General features: G+C 40.6%; 1 protein-coding gene across 1 annotated transcript in view; it reads right to left on the reverse strand.

Moving 5' to 3' along the window:
• Positions 1-4,941: 4,941 nt before the first annotated feature.
• The window catches only part of LOC139570031 (urotensin-2 receptor-like), a 12,716-nt gene continuing 42 nt past the window's right edge, over positions 4,942-17,615 (reverse strand). Inside the window, exons 1-3 of the mRNA XM_071391474.1 lie at positions 17,095-17,615; positions 12,229-12,956; positions 4,942-12,031 (exon numbers count right to left, since the gene is read on the reverse strand). The exon at positions 17,095-17,615 is cut by the window's right edge and continues 42 nt beyond it. Coding sequence (XP_071247575.1) covers positions 11,651-12,031; positions 12,229-12,954 — 1,107 coding nt within the window. The 5' untranslated portion in view covers positions 12,955-12,956; positions 17,095-17,615 and the 3' untranslated portion in view covers positions 4,942-11,650. The remainder of the gene's footprint in view (positions 12,032-12,228; positions 12,957-17,094) is intronic.

Below are 17,615 nucleotides of genomic sequence, written 5' to 3' on the forward strand. Positions count from 1 at the left end.
TCATTCATACAATTATCACACACGGGTCATGTTATTAAATTACATCGATGTTCAAGACAACATTGTTTAATATTCGTAGATAACTGATATTAAAAGGTGATACGATGCATTCTAACTAGATTAGAAGGAAAAGTCTTCTTCATCCTAGTGTAAACTAAATGTATTAGATACAAAACAAATACTGGCATGTGATGAAAGATAACATGTCCAATATAATTATATAAATGCACATCAAACAAGAATATATTTTAAATTAATTGCATACAGAATTGTGATATCACGATGCCTTTCTGTCTCGTTGCAGGGGACTAGACAGATGAACTGCCGTCACCAGCTGGCCAAGCCTCAAAACTAGAAACATGTGGAGACATCAACACTTGTAATGTTTGAATAAATGCTTGTATTGGTTTTCCTGCATCTGTGCATGAGTCCTTAAAACACAGTCCATTGTCCAAAATAAGTAATTCCCAAGTGAGGGACAGCTCAAGGAGATGAACCTCCAACATTCATACGCCTGTTCAGTACAGGAGGGCAAATTTAGTCATGACAGCCACATGTTTTTTTCCATACACATGAGTTTACAGGTACATTAACACCTAATTCAACTAATTCAACTAACGTGATCTAAATTGAATACCTGCACAGGGAGCATCCCCCTGGGACAGAAATCACATGTGTATCTTACAATGAGCTTATTAAACTACAATGTCCAGACAAATCCGCATGGTAAACAATAACATGGGTTAATCTATTTCTAGCTAAGACTGTGATGTTGCACACTCCTGAATAATATTGTGGCATATGATGATTATCCTGGCGGCTGGGAGGTTCACAAGTTATTTACATCTGTAGGGTGTCAGGTTGGGTTGTCCTTTAACATGGAACAAGCAGAGACAAAGGGGGAGAAACGAACCTCACTGCTGAAATTTCAGTGCTTGTTCAAGTTGCTGAAGCCACAACTACCTTTATTAATGTGCAATCGTTTGGTTAATAGTTTTGCATATTTTTAGGCTTGTTCAAATTGTTTACAGTAAGAGTAGAACAACTTAACTAGTAACACCAACCCCAATGGTGCAACACAATAAGGGAAGGGAAATTGTCAAGAAAAAGTTTGCTAACGTTAGCTAAGTAAACAGACACTGCATGCAGCTAGCTAGCAAAACAGACTCATCAACAGATTGCACAAATAACTTGGCTGGCTAGCAGCCACGATTGAACAGAACAGTGCTGGTTGATACATTTTTCATCAGATGTTGTTAAAAGGTCTTACCTCTAAACGAGTCGGGCAGGACTGTTATCTCCTGCCAAGCCAATAATGTACTTCCTTGTTTACCACGGCAAATCTACTGTGGCATTTTATATGAATGGACACTAATGTTGGTGTAGCCTACTGACTGTTATTATTTTATTATTTGTGTTATCTAAAAGTGTCTGGTATGGGGATTTCTTATCAAGATTGGGGGTAAAATCCACTGATGAAAATCCACAGAACCACAGATGACACAGTCTCTACTGCACTCCACACGGCCATTTCCCACCTGGACTAAACAAACACCTATACGCAACCAAGACAGAAAGATGAACACGGTCAGAGACCCACTAAAGTAGCACTGCCACATCAAGAGTCTGAGCCTGCCTGGCAGGGTTCGTCCAACAAAGCCAAAGCTCCCGGATGGGTGATCATAATATACAAGTAATCTCTCAAAGCTGCTAATGAGAACCTTGGGGACCATGTACCTAACAGTTGGGAATGTAGGTGGGTTGCCCTCAACCAGGTAGTGGCAGTGCTGGCAAAACTAGCTGCAGTAACCGATGGGGAGGGGGTCACACTCGGGCAATCAGAGAAGGGGCAAATTATTGTGACCCTGGTGGCACAAAATATTCAAAAGGTCTGACTGCTCAGAGATGCTTGGTAAAATGGTCACAATGGGGGACCAGTATCTGTGTGTGTATATCTGAGCACCATCAGCTTGTACTTGACATTGGTTAATCAAATCTCCCCTGGCTTGCTCAATTTTTCATGCCCTCTCAAACAGCTACAACAGTACACATATTTGCACATCAAGTCATCACTTGAGTTGGGCTCGGGGATGGAACAGCTGTTGAACATCTGAGTTCGTGATTGTTTGTGGGGAAAGGGTGGGGAGTGTGCATGTGTGTGTGGGTATCCCACATCTGTTGCTATGGGGTAACGATTTTAGGGACAATACAAGATGAATCACAATAATTGTTAGCCAAAATAATATTTGCTTGCCAAAAATGTAATTTTTGTAATGCCAATCCTGGTCATAGATCACAATCCTTCGTATGAACTGCTTACACTATTATACATATTATTATTTAATTGTGGAAATAAATTAAGATATTATTATTTAATTGTGGAAATAAATTAAGATATGCATGATTTTTTAAATAGGCCAAAAAAGGCCCAAGCTCCTTTCTAAGGCGGCCCGGTTCCAAGAGAGACACACCGTGAACCAAGGCATTTAAGTACATTCATGATTTCTTACTCCAAGCATGCGGCAGTTTGTATGCAAAATATAGGAGTACTATAAATGAGAGTAGTTTCTAAATGTACCAACGTTAAGTGTCTCTGTCCCTCTCTCTCTCTCTCGGCCTCTCCATGTCTTTTGTAACAATCAGCCATATTGTTGCTCTCGTGGTGCCCCAGATCCTAATGAGTTAATTGTTACATGATTATTTTAATCGGGTAACAATTAAACATATTTAAGGTAATTAGATAAATGCAGTCTTCAGATTAATGTTAAAGTCAAGTCACGACAGGAAAGTATGAATATCATGGATATATTGGAACTAGTGGATATATGGAGGCTTAAATATCTTGACCTAGTGAGATATACATGGCGGAGGCTAAATCAAGCTTGACTACTTTCTTATGTCATTCTCGCTGGCACCAAAAGTTTTTAAAAAGTGTTGATAGGAGACAGAATGCGGTTAGACCGTTAAATAGTTGGCCAATACATTACTCTTACAGAATTTCCACGTGGGCAAGGATATTGGACATTTTATCAAAGCCTTTTTAACTACAACTTGTTTTTAACTAGGACAGAAGAATTTATAACTGACGTTTTATGACTTAACATAGCTACCGAAGATCCCCTTATTGTATAGAACACTTTTAAATGTGCCTTTAGATGCCATGCAATTTTATACTCGTCTTTAAAACAAAAGCAATTTAGGTCAAAATAATTCATATTAATACAATAAATAGAGGGACGAACAGTACAGATAGATAGCAATACAAACTGTACCATAGAGGCACAGAATACGTTAGAAGGGAAAAAAAGAAATGGAAGAACTTATTCAAGAAAGATCAATTGTAGTAAACACATAAAAAAAATAAAGTGAACTGGGTGGAATATGGTTGAAAAATGCACCTTACAATTTTTTTTATCTTCAACATATAAATTAAAAAAACATTTTTTTACGGAAATGTGTTACATATGACGGACTCACCAATGATTCAATAGGCAATCTTTTGAAAAAGGAAGCAAAGTACTTTAAGAATATGTTCCACTAACAGAAGTTAATAGTAAGGATTTTTTTCTTCTATGTGAAGGTCAAATTACAGAGGGGGAACTTCTTGATGCAATTAAAGCCTTTATAAGTCCAGGAAAACTCCAGGGCTGGATGGCATACCAGTAGAGGTATATCAAACCTTTTTTGATGTACCCAGAGGAACGTTATTAGCATGTTTTAACCACTCCTATATATAAAAAAAAAATTGATTATCAGATACTCAACAAGGTCTAATTTCGTTATTGCTGAAACAGGAACCAAGTGTTAAATATAATTATCCAGTCCATTGAAAAAATTGGAGGTCCCTTACACTTCAGTACTGCAATAATTAGAGGAAAATGCATAGGCATAGAATTAAAAGGTATTGTTAGATATTATTCATCCTATTCAGACAGTTTTTTTTTACATGGATGATACATTGGAGACAATATAAGAAAAAAACTGCAAACAATAGAACACTATGAAAAATCTGAGAAACCAGTCCTGGTATTGACAGCTAATTTTGAAAACACTTTTGATAAAGTACGACTGGAATTTATATATAAATGCCTGTAATATTTGCATTTTGCAGAATCTCTTATACAATGGGTTAAAGTTAAGTATAGTAACCCTGGGTGTAAACTAGTAAATAATGGCTACTTCTCAGAAAGTATTAAACTGTCAAAAGGAGTAAAACAAGGTTGTCCACTTATGGCATATCTATTTATTATGGCCATCGAAATGTAACCTATTAAAATCAGATACGACAATAATATCAAGGAGCTAGACATCCAGGGCTTAAAAATAAAGGTGTTATTGTACGCTGATTCATGTTTTATTTTAAATCCACAATTTGTATCCCTCCACAGCCTCATAGAGGATCTAGATACTTTTTCTAACCTCTCTGTATTACAACCAAATGATGATAAGTATACTATATTATGTTTTGCATCACAAAAAAATAGAACTTTTACATTACTGTGTAGTTTACCAATACAATGGTCTGACAGGGATGTGGAAAATACTCGGTATTCATATCCCGAAAAAAACAATGATCTCACTACATTTTAATAGAAAGTTAGCAAAAATGTATAAGTTCTTGGAACCATAGAAGGAAAATACCTGTCTATTTGTGAAAAAATCACCCTGATTAACTCTTTAGTCATATCCCAGTTTACTTATTTGCTTATGGCCTTGCCTATACCTAGCGACTTGTTTTTTTTTAATTATATGAGCAAAAAATATTCTATTTCATTTGGAACGGCAAGTTAGACAAAATTAAATGGGCCTATTTATATGAATTCAGAGGGAAGAAATGATTAAATATTAAAGCATTACTAAAGGATTCAGTCATACAAAAGTTATACTTAATAAATTCAAACTGGTTCTCTAGCAGATTAGTAAGAATGTCTCACCCTATGTTCAAGAATTACCTTTTTCCCTTTATTCAGATTACAACCTCTCACTTTCAGTTATTTAAACATGAAAGCATCTCCAAAATATTGCTTTTTTAAAAACAAGCCATAGAAAGTTGGTTGCAATTTCAGTTTAATCCACCAGAAAAGAGAATAAATATTACAATAAATATTACAACAAATATTATGGTTGAACTCAATACAAAACAAAAACAAAAATTATAAAAAAAATTAAAGCAGAAAACTCTTTGTAAATTGTGTCATAAATAGGACTGGTGGAGTTATGTCACACATGCAGAAAAGTCACACTAACAAAAATATATGGAAATGTCTGCTCTACTCAAAATTACAACCAACTAATTGCAGCATTACCGCAAAAATGGAAGAGGCAAGTGGAAGGGGGAGAAAGTAAAGAACTTGTCTCTCTGCCATGCATTGAAGACCAAAATTGGTTAAATAAAATTGTGATAAATAACAAAGCCAGCTTCATTTAAGGACCAAACAATGTACAGTTGTGCCATATAGATTGCTAAATATTTGGGAAAATATTTCCGAAGTACCGATTCCATGGCACATGGTTTATGAACTGATACATAATTTAAATTACTATACAAAATTCTTGCAACCAATAGGATGTTTTATATATATTTATATATATATATGAGGGATTCAACCATCCCAGCTCTGCATATTCTGCTGCAAAGAGACAGAATCATTAGATCATTTGTTTTGGTATTGTCCATAAGTAGCTTGTTTTTGGTTACAGGAATGGCTGAAGAATTGAAAAATGTACATAGATCTAACTCTGCAATTAGCACTGCTGTGTGATTTAAAAAGTCATAGTCAATTGATCAATCATATAATAACACTCTTAGCAAAAATATTTATCTTTGATTTACTATCTGTGGAAACTATGAGAATAGAAAGGTTCAGAACGTTTTTGAAACATCACAGCACAGTTGAAAAATATATGGCAAATAGAAATCAAAACGGGATGGTTTTCGAAGATAGAGTGGAGGGATAGAGTGGAGCTGAAGGGTGACACTAAAAATAACAAGATAACTAATTTAAAGTATACTGCGTCCGTAAAATGTATTCAGGTTCAAAACTTTGTGAAATAGCAAAGTTGAAAAATATATGGCAAATAGAAATCAGAACTGGATGGTGTTCAGATATAGATGGGAGGGGTTGAGAGTAGCTGAAGGATGGGACTAAAAACAAACAAAAGATAACTATTGTAAAATATACTGTGTCCGTAAAATGTATATAGTATGTACAGTGGGGAGAACAAGTATTTGATACACTGCCGATTTTGCAGGTTTTCCTACTTACAAAGCATGTAGAGGTCTGTAATTTTTATCATAGGTACACTTCAACTGTGAGAGACGGAATCTAAAACAAAAATCCAGAAAATCACATTGTATGATTTTTAAATAATTAATTTGCATTTTATTGCATGACATAAGTATTTGATCACCTACCAACCAGTAAGAATTCCGGCTCTCACAGACCTGTTAGTTTTTCTTTAAGAAGCCCTCCTGTTCTCCACTCATTACCTGTATTAACTGCACCTGTTTGAACTCGTTACCTGTATAAAAGACACCTGTCCACACACAATCAAACAGATTCCAACCTCTCCACAATGGCCAAGACCAGAGAGCTGTGTAAGGACATCAGGGATAAAATTGTAGACCTGCACAAGGCTGGGATGGGCTACAGGACAATAGGCAAGCAGCTTGGTGAGAAGGAAACAACTGTTGGCGCAATTATTAGAAAATGGAAGAAGTTCAAGATGACGGTCAATCACCCTCGGTCTGGGGCTCCATGCAAGATTTCACCTCGTGGGGCATCAATGATCATGAGGAAGGTGAGGGATCAGCCCAGAACTACACGGCAGGACCTGGTCAATGACCTGAAGAGAGCTGGGACCACAGTCTCAAAGAAAACCATTAGTAACACACTACGCCGTCATGGATTAAAATCCTGCAGCGCACGCAAGGTCCCCCTGCTTAAGCCAGTGCATGTCCAGGCCTGTCTGAAGTTTGCCAATGACCATCTGGATGATCCAGAGGAGGAATGGGAGAAGGTCATGTGGTCTGATGAGACAAAAATAGAGCTTTTTGGTCTAACTCCACTCGCCGTGTTTGGAGGAAGAAGAAGTATGAGTACAACCCCAAGAACACCATCCCAACCGTGAAGCATGGAGGTGGAAACATCATTCTTTGGGGATGCTTTTCTGCAAAGGGGACAGGACGACTGCACCGTATTGAGGGGAGGATGGATGGGGCCATGTATCGCGAGATCTTGGCCAACAACCTCCTTCCCTCAGTAAGAGCATTGAAGATGGGTCGTGGCTGGGTCTTCCAGCATGACAACGACACGAAGCACACAGCCATGGCAACTAAGGAGTGGCTCCGTAAGAAGCATCTCAAGGTCCTGGAGTGGCCTAGCCAGTCTCCAGACCTGAACCCAATAGAAAATCTTTGGAGGGAGCTGAAAGTCCGTATTGCCCAGCGACAGCCCCGAAACCTGAAGGATCTGGAGAAGATCTGTAGGGAGGAGTGGGCCAAAATCCCTGCTGCAGTGTGTGCAAACCTAGTCAAGAACTACAGGAAACGTATGATCTCTGTAATTGCAAACAAAGGTTTCTGTACCAAATATTAAGTTCTGCTTTTCTGATGTATCAAATACTTATGTCATGCAATAAAATGCAAATGAATTACTTAATCATACAATGTGATTTTCTGGATTTTTGTTTTAGATTCCGTCTCTCACAGTTGAAGTGTACCTTTGATAAAAATTACAGACCTCTACATGCTTTGTAAGTAGGAAAACCTGCAAAATCAGCAGTGTATCAAATACTTGTTCTCCCCACTGTATAAGCTAAGCTTATACATACTATAGTATGTATAAGTTCCAATTTGTAAGTCGCTCTGGATAAGAGCGTCTGCTAAATGACTTAAATGTAAATGTAAATGTATAAGCAGGAAGTAGAAGTCTAAGTGTTGTTGTCCATTAGTTTACTCCAATCAGGGAGGGGTGGTAAGGTTAGGGGAAAATAAATGTATATTTTATATATTGTATATATTTACAAAACATATACATATATATATATATATATATATATATATATATATATATATATATATATGGGCGATTGGATATGATGCAGATTTATCTGCAATTTTAAAGCTTAATTATGTGCATTGACTACCGCTCAGAGTTCAACACCATGGTGCCCTCCAAGCTTATCACTAAACTAAGGACCCTGGGACTGAACACCTCCCTCTGCAACAGGAACCTGGACTTCTTGACGGTCCGTCCCCAGGTGGTGAGGGTAGGCAACAACACATCCGCCAGGATGTTCCTCCTGTACACCCTGTTCACCCACTACCCCAGCACCATCATTAAGTTTGCCGACGACACAACGGTGGTAGGCCTTATCACCGACAACGATGAGACAGCCTATAGGGAGGAGGTCAGAGACCTGGCAGTGTGGTGCCAGTACAACAACCTCTCCCTCAACATCAGCAAGACAAAGGAGCTGACCGCGGACTATAGGAAATGGAGGGCCGAGCACGCCCCCATTCACAATGACGGGGCTGTATTGGAGCGTGTCAAGAGCTTTAAGTTCCTCTGTGTCCACATCACTAAGGACCTATCATGGTCCAAACACACCAACACAGTTGTGAAGAGGGCATGACGATGCCTCTTCCCCCTCAGGAAGCTGAAAAGATCTGGCATGGGCCTTCAAATACTCAAAAAGGAATACAGCTGCACCACTGAGAGCATCTTGACTGGCTGCATCACCATTTGGTATGGCAACTGCTTGGCATACGACCGCAAGGCAATACACAGGGTAGTGCGTACAGTCCAGTATATCACCAACAAGTCATACTCTGTTCCCACAAGCAATCGGTACCGGAGAGCCAAGTCTGGGACCAAAAGGCTCCAGAACGGCTTCTAACCCCAAGCCAGAAGACTGCTATTGACCTCCTTTGCTGTTTTTGCACTGACATTCTTGCACTGGCTCTATGCACACTCACTGGCTCTATGCACACTTACTGGCTCTATGCACACTCACTGGCTCTATGCACACTCACTGGCTCTATGCACACTCACTGGCTCTATGCACACTCACTGGCTCTATGCACACTTACTGGCTCTATGCACACTCACTGGCTCTATGCACACTCACTGGCTCTATGCACACTCACTGGCTCTATGCACACTCACTGGCTCTATGCACACTCACTGGCTCTATGCACACTCACTGGCTCTATGCACACTCACTGGCTCTATGCACACTCACTGGCCTCTACCCACATAGTCACACATACTACACTGACACTCCAACACACACATTCACACTCTACATACAGTTGAAGTAGGACGTTTAGAACATTGACTCCGGTTGGAGTCATTAAAAATATTTTTTCAACCATTCCACAAATTTCTTCTTAACAAACTATAGTTTTGGCGAGTCAGTTAGGACATCTACTTTGTGCTTGACACAAAGTCATTTTTCCAACAATTGTTTACAGACAGATTATTTCACTTATAATTCACTGTATAACAATTCCAGTGGGTCAAAAGTTTACATACACTAAGTTGACTGTGCCTTTAAACAGCTTGGAAAATTCCAGAAAATGGCTCATGGCTCTAGAAGCTTCTGATAGGCTAAATGACATCATTTGAGTCAATTGGACGTGCACCTGTGGATGTATTTCAAGGTCTACCTTCAAACTCAGTGCCCTTTTGCTTGACATCATGGGAAATTTAAAGAAATCAGCCAAGACCTCAGAAAATAATTGTAGACCTCCACGAGTCTGGTTCATCCTTGGGAGCAATTTCCAAACACCTGAAGGTATCACGTTCATCTGTACAAACAATAGTATGCAAGTATAAACACCATGGGACCACGCAACCGTCATACCGCTCAGGAAGGAGACGCGTTCTGTCTCCTAGAGATGAACGTACTTTGGTGCAAAAAGTGTAAATCAATCCCAGAACAACATCCAAGGACCTTGTGAAGATGCTGGAGGAAACAGGTACAAAAGTCTATTTTTTCCACAGTAAAACGAGTCCTATATCGACATAACCAGAAAGGCCGCTAAGCAAGGAAGAAGCCACTGCTCCAAAACCACCATAAAAAAACTTCACATAATAGATGGAATCATGAGGGAGGAAAATGATGTTGATATATTGAAGCAACATCTCAAGACATCAGTCAGGAAGTTAAAGCTTGGTCGCAAATGGGTCTTCAAAATGGACAATGACCCCAAGCATACTTCCAAAGTTGTGGCAAAATGGCTTAAGGACAACAAAGTCAAGGTATTGGAGTGGCCATCACAAAGCCCTGACCTCAATTCTATAGCAAATGTAGAGCTGAAAAAGCGTGTGCAAGCAAGGAGGCCTACAAACCTGACTCAGTTACACCAGCTCTGTCAGGAGGAATGGGCCAAAATTCACCCAACTTATTGTGGGAAGCTTGTGTACGGCTACCCAAAACGTTTGACCCAAGTTAAACAATTTAAAGGCAATGCTACCAAATATGAATTGAGTGTATGTAAACTTCTGACCCACTGAGAATGTGATGAAAGATATAAAAGTTGAAATAAATCATTCTCTCTGTTATTATTATTATTTCACATTCTTAAATATAGTGTTGATCCTAACTGACCTAAGACAGGGAATTTTTACTAGGATTAAATGTCAGGAGTTGTGAAAAACTGAGTGTTTATTTATTTGGCTCAGGTGTAAACTTCCGACTTCAACTGTTGGCTCACACACATGAATATTGATGCCACCCACATTTACTCGTAGACACTCTTTCACACTCTTCAAAGACGCTGCTGCTATTCTGTTTATTATCTATCCTGATTGCCGAGTCATTTTTCCCCCTACCTACATGTACATATTACTTCAACTACCTCAATCCTCTGCACATTGACTCGGTACCGGTACTCATTATTGTTATTTTTTTGTGATATTATATATTTTTTTTAGAGCTCATTTGCAAAACACTTTTATTCTTACTTTTTAACTCTGCATCATTCGGAAAGGGGTCACAGGTAATAATTTCACGGTAATGTCTAAACCTTTTGTATTCGCCGCACGTGACAATTTTGTTGTTGTTGAAAATAACCCTAGACTGTCCATATTCGAAATATGTAACTACATCAAGTTATTTGGGGGATCGAGTTATTTCTACCAGAAGGGAATGGGCCAGAATCGACATGGAAAACCTGTATACTGAAGGCAGCAACCTTAACCTCTAGACCAGGCCACGGCTGAGTTCATTTGTAACTTTCGGATACACTTGTATGTCGTAGCCTAATGGAGAGCAATATCTATCTTGTGTTATAAAGCTGTATAAAACAACAGTTGTTGATGTGTATGGCTGCATTTCAGATACCTTTTTTACATTTTAATGTTGAAGCAATGAGACCTAAGCCTAGAGTTTGAGCGAGTGAGAGATAACGTAATTTTGATAGCAAGCCCTGATCCCAATGACTCAACTGCCCCGCGTGGAGAGAAAGAGAACTGCTCATATTCAGCCAATCACGAGGCTAATTTTAATTTCCTGGTGCATCAGCAAAATTCTCGGTGATTAAGTTAAGATCCGATCATCTGTACGTCACCGTAAATGGGTAGCAGACATGTGGAGATAATGTCACGATAAGACCAAGACCAGAAACATCTTCTCCTATACCTCACAGGCTGCTGTTGTGCGTGGTGCGCAGAGACGGCGTGTGCGTGAGCACGAAGCTCTCCGTGCACTGCTGGCTGCTGGAGGACAGCGACCTCCTGGGTGATCGCTGGAACCGGTTCCATCGGTTGAAGTAGCTACCCGCGGTCCAGGTGCGCTGGCGCTTCCGCAGGTACTCCTTGTAGTTCTTGGTGAGCAGCGTGTAGAGGAAAGGGTTGATGCAGCTGTTGGAGTAGGTGAGGCAGGTGGTCAAGTAGTTGATGTTGCGCTTGGACTTGGTGGAGAGATGGATGGAGGGCTGGAACTGACCCAGGAGCTGCCAGATCCAGAAGGGCAGGAAACAGGCCCAGAACAGCAGTACAATGGTGAATATCAGATAGAGGACCTAGAGGATAGAGAAACACAAGATGGAGTTAGATATAGATCAGCTAGAATACCTACAGGACAGGGATTTACATGAATACAGCAATCACATGTATTTGTTTTACCAAAGGATATTCCTTTGACATATCTAAATAATGGTAAGACCGAGGGAGATATTTAGTTTGATTGACATAAAGATACTTAGTTTAATTGACTGACCTTTTGGTTGGGTAGTTTCTTGGTCTGTTTGAAGGTTTCTGTCTGTGAGATCCAGTAGGTACGAGCCAGCCCGATGTAGAGAAAGCCAATGATCATCCCCGGAGCCACAATGCTGGTACAGAACAGGAAGGTGATGTACACCTTATAGGACAGCGGTGAGATAGTCGGCTGGCACATGGCCTTGCTCCCCACCTTCATCATCTGAATACTGAGAATCATGGGTAAAGTCAGGACCAGGGAAGCCACCCATACAAGCACCGCAATGGCTTTGCGGTAGCTCTTGGACCGCTTGACTGTGTCCAGCGGTTTCAGCACGGCAAAGTATCTCTCCGTGCTCATGATGGTCAGCGTGAAAATGCTGGCGTGCATCGTCAGAAAATCCATGCTGATTAAAATCCTGCACCCAGCATCGCCAAAATACCAACCTTTCAGGAAGTACGTGCAGACCACGAACGGAATGGTCAACAGATAGAGGAGGTCAGCCAGGGCTAAGTTGATGATGTAAATATACATGGACGCCGCGAAACGCATGGATTGACACATGACCACGAGGGTGTAGATGTTTCCGGAGACGCCGACCAGACACATGAGGGAGAGAATACAGCCTATTGTGAAGGTGGCGGCGGTGTCTTCGGGAGAGGAAGGGGTGGAGTCTAAAGGCGGGTCGGTGGCGTTGGGGATCAGCTCCATCAGGACCAGCAGGGGCTCCATGGATACCGTGGTCATCGCTACGGAGATAGAGGGGGAGGGGTTTAGTTTATTTACATCATGCAGCAGCTACTCTTCTTGGGGTCCACATAAAATGTACAAATATTGGAAAGACACCAAGAGACAATACAAATACTATTTACACACTATTCATATACAGTGGGGAGAACAAGTATTTGATACACTGCCGATTTTGCAGGTTTTCCTACTTACAAAGCATGTAGAGGTCTGTAATTTTTATCATAGGTACACTTCAACTGTGAGAGACGGAATCTAAAACAAAAATCCAGAAAATCACATTGTATGATTTTTAAATAATTAATTTGCATTTTATTGCATGACATAAGTATTTGATCACCTACCAACCAGTAAGAATTCCGGCTCTCACAGACCTGTTAGTTTTTCTTTAAGAAGCCCTCCTGTTCTCCACTCATTACCTGTATTAACTGCACCTGTTTGAACTCGTTACCTGTATAAAAGACACCTGTCCACACACAATCAAACAGATTCCAACCTCTCCACAATGGCCAAGACCAGAGAGCTGTGTAAGGACATCAGGGATAAAATTGTAGACCTGCACAAGGCTGGGATGGGCTACAGGACAATAGGCAAGCAGCTTGGTGAGAAGGAAACAACTGTTGGCGCAATTATTAGAAAATGGAAGAAGTTCAAGATGACGGTCAATCACCCTCGGTCTGGGGCTCCATGCAAGATTTCACCTCGTGGGGCATCAATGATCATGAGGAAGGTGAGGGATCAGCCCAGAACTACACGGCAGGACCTGGTCAATGACCTGAAGAGAGCTGGGACCACAGTCTCAAAGAAAACCATTAGTAACACACTACGCCGTCATGGATTAAAATCCTGCAGCGCACGCAAGGTCCCCCTGCTTAAGCCAGTGCATGTCCAGGCCTGTCTGAAGTTTGCCAATGACCATCTGGATGATCCAGAGGAGGAATGGGAGAAGGTCATGTGGTCTGATGAGACAAAAATAGAGCTTTTTGGTCTAACTCCACTCGCCGTGTTTGGAGGAAGAAGAAGTATGAGTACAACCCCAAGAACACCATCCCAACCGTGAAGCATGGAGGTGGAAACATCATTCTTTGGGGATGCTTTTCTGCAAAGGGGACAGGACGACTGCACCGTATTGAGGGGAGGATGGATGGGGCCATGTATCGCGAGATCTTGGCCAACAACCTCCTTCCCTCAGTAAGAGCATTGAAGATGGGTCGTGGCTGGGTCTTCCAGCATGACAACGACACGAAGCACACAGCCATGGCAACTAAGGAGTGGCTCCGTAAGAAGCATCTCAAGGTCCTGGAGTGGCCTAGCCAGTCTCCAGACCTGAACCCAATAGAAAATCTTTGGAGGGAGCTGAAAGTCCGTATTGCCCAGCGACAGCCCCGAAACCTGAAGGATCTGGAGAAGATCTGTAGGGAGGAGTGGGCCAAAATCCCTGCTGCAGTGTGTGCAAACCTAGTCAAGAACTACAGGAAACGTATGATCTCTGTAATTGCAAACAAAGGTTTCTGTACCAAATATTAAGTTCTGCTTTTCTGATGTATCAAATACTTATGTCATGCAATAAAATGCAAATTAATTACTTAAAAATCATACAATGTGATTTTCTGGATTTTTGTTTTAGATTCCGTCTCTCATAGTTGAAGTGTACCTATGATAAAAATTACAGACCTCTACATGCTTTGTAAGTAGGAAAACCTGCAAAATCGGCAGTGTATCAAATACTTGTTCTCCCCACTGTATATTCATATATAAAGTACAGTTACATTTGATCTTTAGAAACAGGAGAAGTGCTGTGATACAATATGTTTTTTATTTATTAGTATTTTAAAGCTAAATTGTTTTTTTGCCTCAGTTACCTTGGTGGCAGAGCATTCCATGATTACATGGTTCTATACATAACTGAGCGACGCATTAGATCTGTTTTTAGGCTGGGTACAGGGAAGAAACCCGTAGTGTCGTGTCTTGTGGATCATTCTGTTTGAAGTGTATGCAAATAGATTATACAAGTGGTTAGGCATTTTCCTCACACAAATGTTTCTTAAAAAGACAAGAAGAGAAGTAGTCAATTCCTCCTCAACACCTCAACCATGAAAGACTATTGTGATGTACTGTAAGTTCTGTTTGTGCAGTTAAGGGCAAGGCATACTGCTTTGTATGAATGGGTTGAATGGGGGAGTAGGAGAGGAGAGATAAATAAACAAGGAAAGTATTATTAGCATGTCTGCAACAACAACAGATGGATGCCATGTTCATTAGGGGCGAAGGAGAGGGAGCAATGGGAGAGGGAGCAAAAGGAGAGGGAGCAATGGGAAATACATTTATATTTTCATTAACGCTCGCTCCACTAAGGCCACCATTGGCTCCATGGATACCACATTCATCGCTGGAGAAAGGAGTGGAAGAGAGAGAGAAACAGAGAGAGAGTAGTAGTGGTGAAAGTGTTGCTAGACTGAACCAATTAGGATTAACAGTGAAGTCTCCCAGACCTTCATCAAATATAGCTAGCAGTACACTTTCTGGTCTCACTAATGAAGATCTGGAAATGTGATGTAATCAACATAATTTGATATTTCTGGGCTATAATGTCCAAACATTATTGGCAGGTTTCCCAGACCCAGATTAAGCCAATTCCTGGAATATAAAGCACTTTCAATGGAGATGTTATATTGCCTTTTCAGTCCAGGAGTAGACTTTAACTGGTTGTGGGAAACTGGCCCGTTAATCTAGAACAATCTCCGTGAACAATCTACATGAAATCAAATGCTGATTATGCTTCTGGAATGGTAGAACAGGGATGAACCCCAGGAAAAAATAAACAAAGCTAATCTTAGGGAGCATAAAAACATATTTATTCATACTTAAGGTCAAATGCACTGCAATTCTATTCAGCAATTGGGAACCGCAATTATGTTCCAGTACGGTTAGTTTGGCCGATAGGGGATCGTCTCAAAGACAGACCTTAGACACAATATACACCAGTACAATAATGCCAAGATGAACGTTCAACTCTTATAAGAATAACGCATTTTATGCAACACTTAACTGCATTGACGGACTGGAATACAAATGTCAGTGACCTTAGCTGCAATAGTGGCTAACTGTACTGTGGTTTAACACTGACTACGCTCTTAGAAAAAAGGGTTCCAAAACGGTTCTTTGGCTGTCCCCGTAGGAGAACTCTTTTGGGTTCCAGATAGAACCCTTTTGGGTTCCATATAGAACCCTCTGTGGAAAGGGTTCTACATCAAACTCAAAGGGGTTCTATCTGGAACCAAAAAGGGTTCTTCAAAGGATTATCCTATGGGAACAGCTGAAGAACCCTTTTAGGTTAAAGATAGAACCTTTTATTTCTAAAAGTGTAAGATCAGTATAATACCATTTAGGAATTAGATTTCCTGGTCCCTACCTGTACGGAAATGATTTGACGGATATTATTTACAAAATTATTTATTTATTTTAAGACACATATTCATGTCATAAGTCAATGGTGCCACCTGTCAGTGATTTTAGTAGGCAAGATAATGAGGATATAAAATGTTTTACTGGCCAGGTCTGTCTTAACCAGATCACAAGGTCTACTAATGGGCACACAATCAGGATGTGGTCACAATCAGGATGTGGTCACAATCAGGATGTGGACACAATCAGGATGTGGACACAATCAGGATGTGGACACAATCAGGATGTGGTCACAATCAGGATGTGGTCACAATCAGGATGTGGTCACAATCAGGATGTGGACACAATCAGGATGTGGACACAATCAGGATGTGGTCACAATCAGGATGTGCACACAATCAGGATGTGGACATAATCAGGATGTGGACACAATCAGGATGTGGACACAATCAGGATGTGGACACAATCAGGATGTGGACACAATCAGGATGTGGACACAATCAGGATGTGCACACAATCAGGATGTGGACACAATCAGGATGTGGACACAATCAGGATGTGCACACAATCAGGAGGAAATACACATGTCAGTACCAGGTATAAAGGAGGCTTTTATCTGCTCTGACAGAGCCCGGCAGCCGGTTGGAGTGCCAGGTGTGTGTGTGTTTGTGCGTGCGTACCTGCACGCGTGTGTCAGGGGGGTCCAATTGAAATGTCTTTGAGGTAGAAGCTTACCTTGATTGTTATCTGCTGGATTGTTAGCTGACTGGATGCCTGAACAGAAAGATTTAGCATCTAGCTTCGTTAGCCTGTTGAACCATCACCTAGCACACTCTGGTCCCCCAACTTCACATATACTGCAGGTATGTCTAGAGCCAAAAAAGTCCACACAGATCCTTCAATGAACCTGGTGATCCTGTGCATTTCAATTGAGATAAATATAAAATCCTGGATCTTGAGTTTGGCTAAGAAAAATCCTTTGCCGTAACACCACTGTCTTCATAGTTTAATTTACCATAGTATATAGTCTCAATCAAAAGGTGAATGAATCCGAGATCTGAAAAAAAAGGTTCCTTTTGAGCTGGACTAAAACTTATTCTACTCTCTCTGTCTCTCAGTGCAGCTTGAGAGCACCTTCCACAGGTTTGATTGACAGCTTCAACATGCCAGCGGAGAAATTAAATGTTGAAGCGGTAATGATTAGAAGAAAAAGGACCGTTTCCTCACGGGGAATAGAGAGTGACTGTGGTGACAAA

The sequence above is a fragment of the Salvelinus alpinus genome, chromosome 3 (genome assembly GCF_045679555.1).
Source record: "Salvelinus alpinus chromosome 3, SLU_Salpinus.1, whole genome shotgun sequence".
In the NCBI taxonomy this organism is placed as follows: domain Eukaryota; kingdom Metazoa; phylum Chordata; class Actinopteri; order Salmoniformes; family Salmonidae; genus Salvelinus; species Salvelinus alpinus.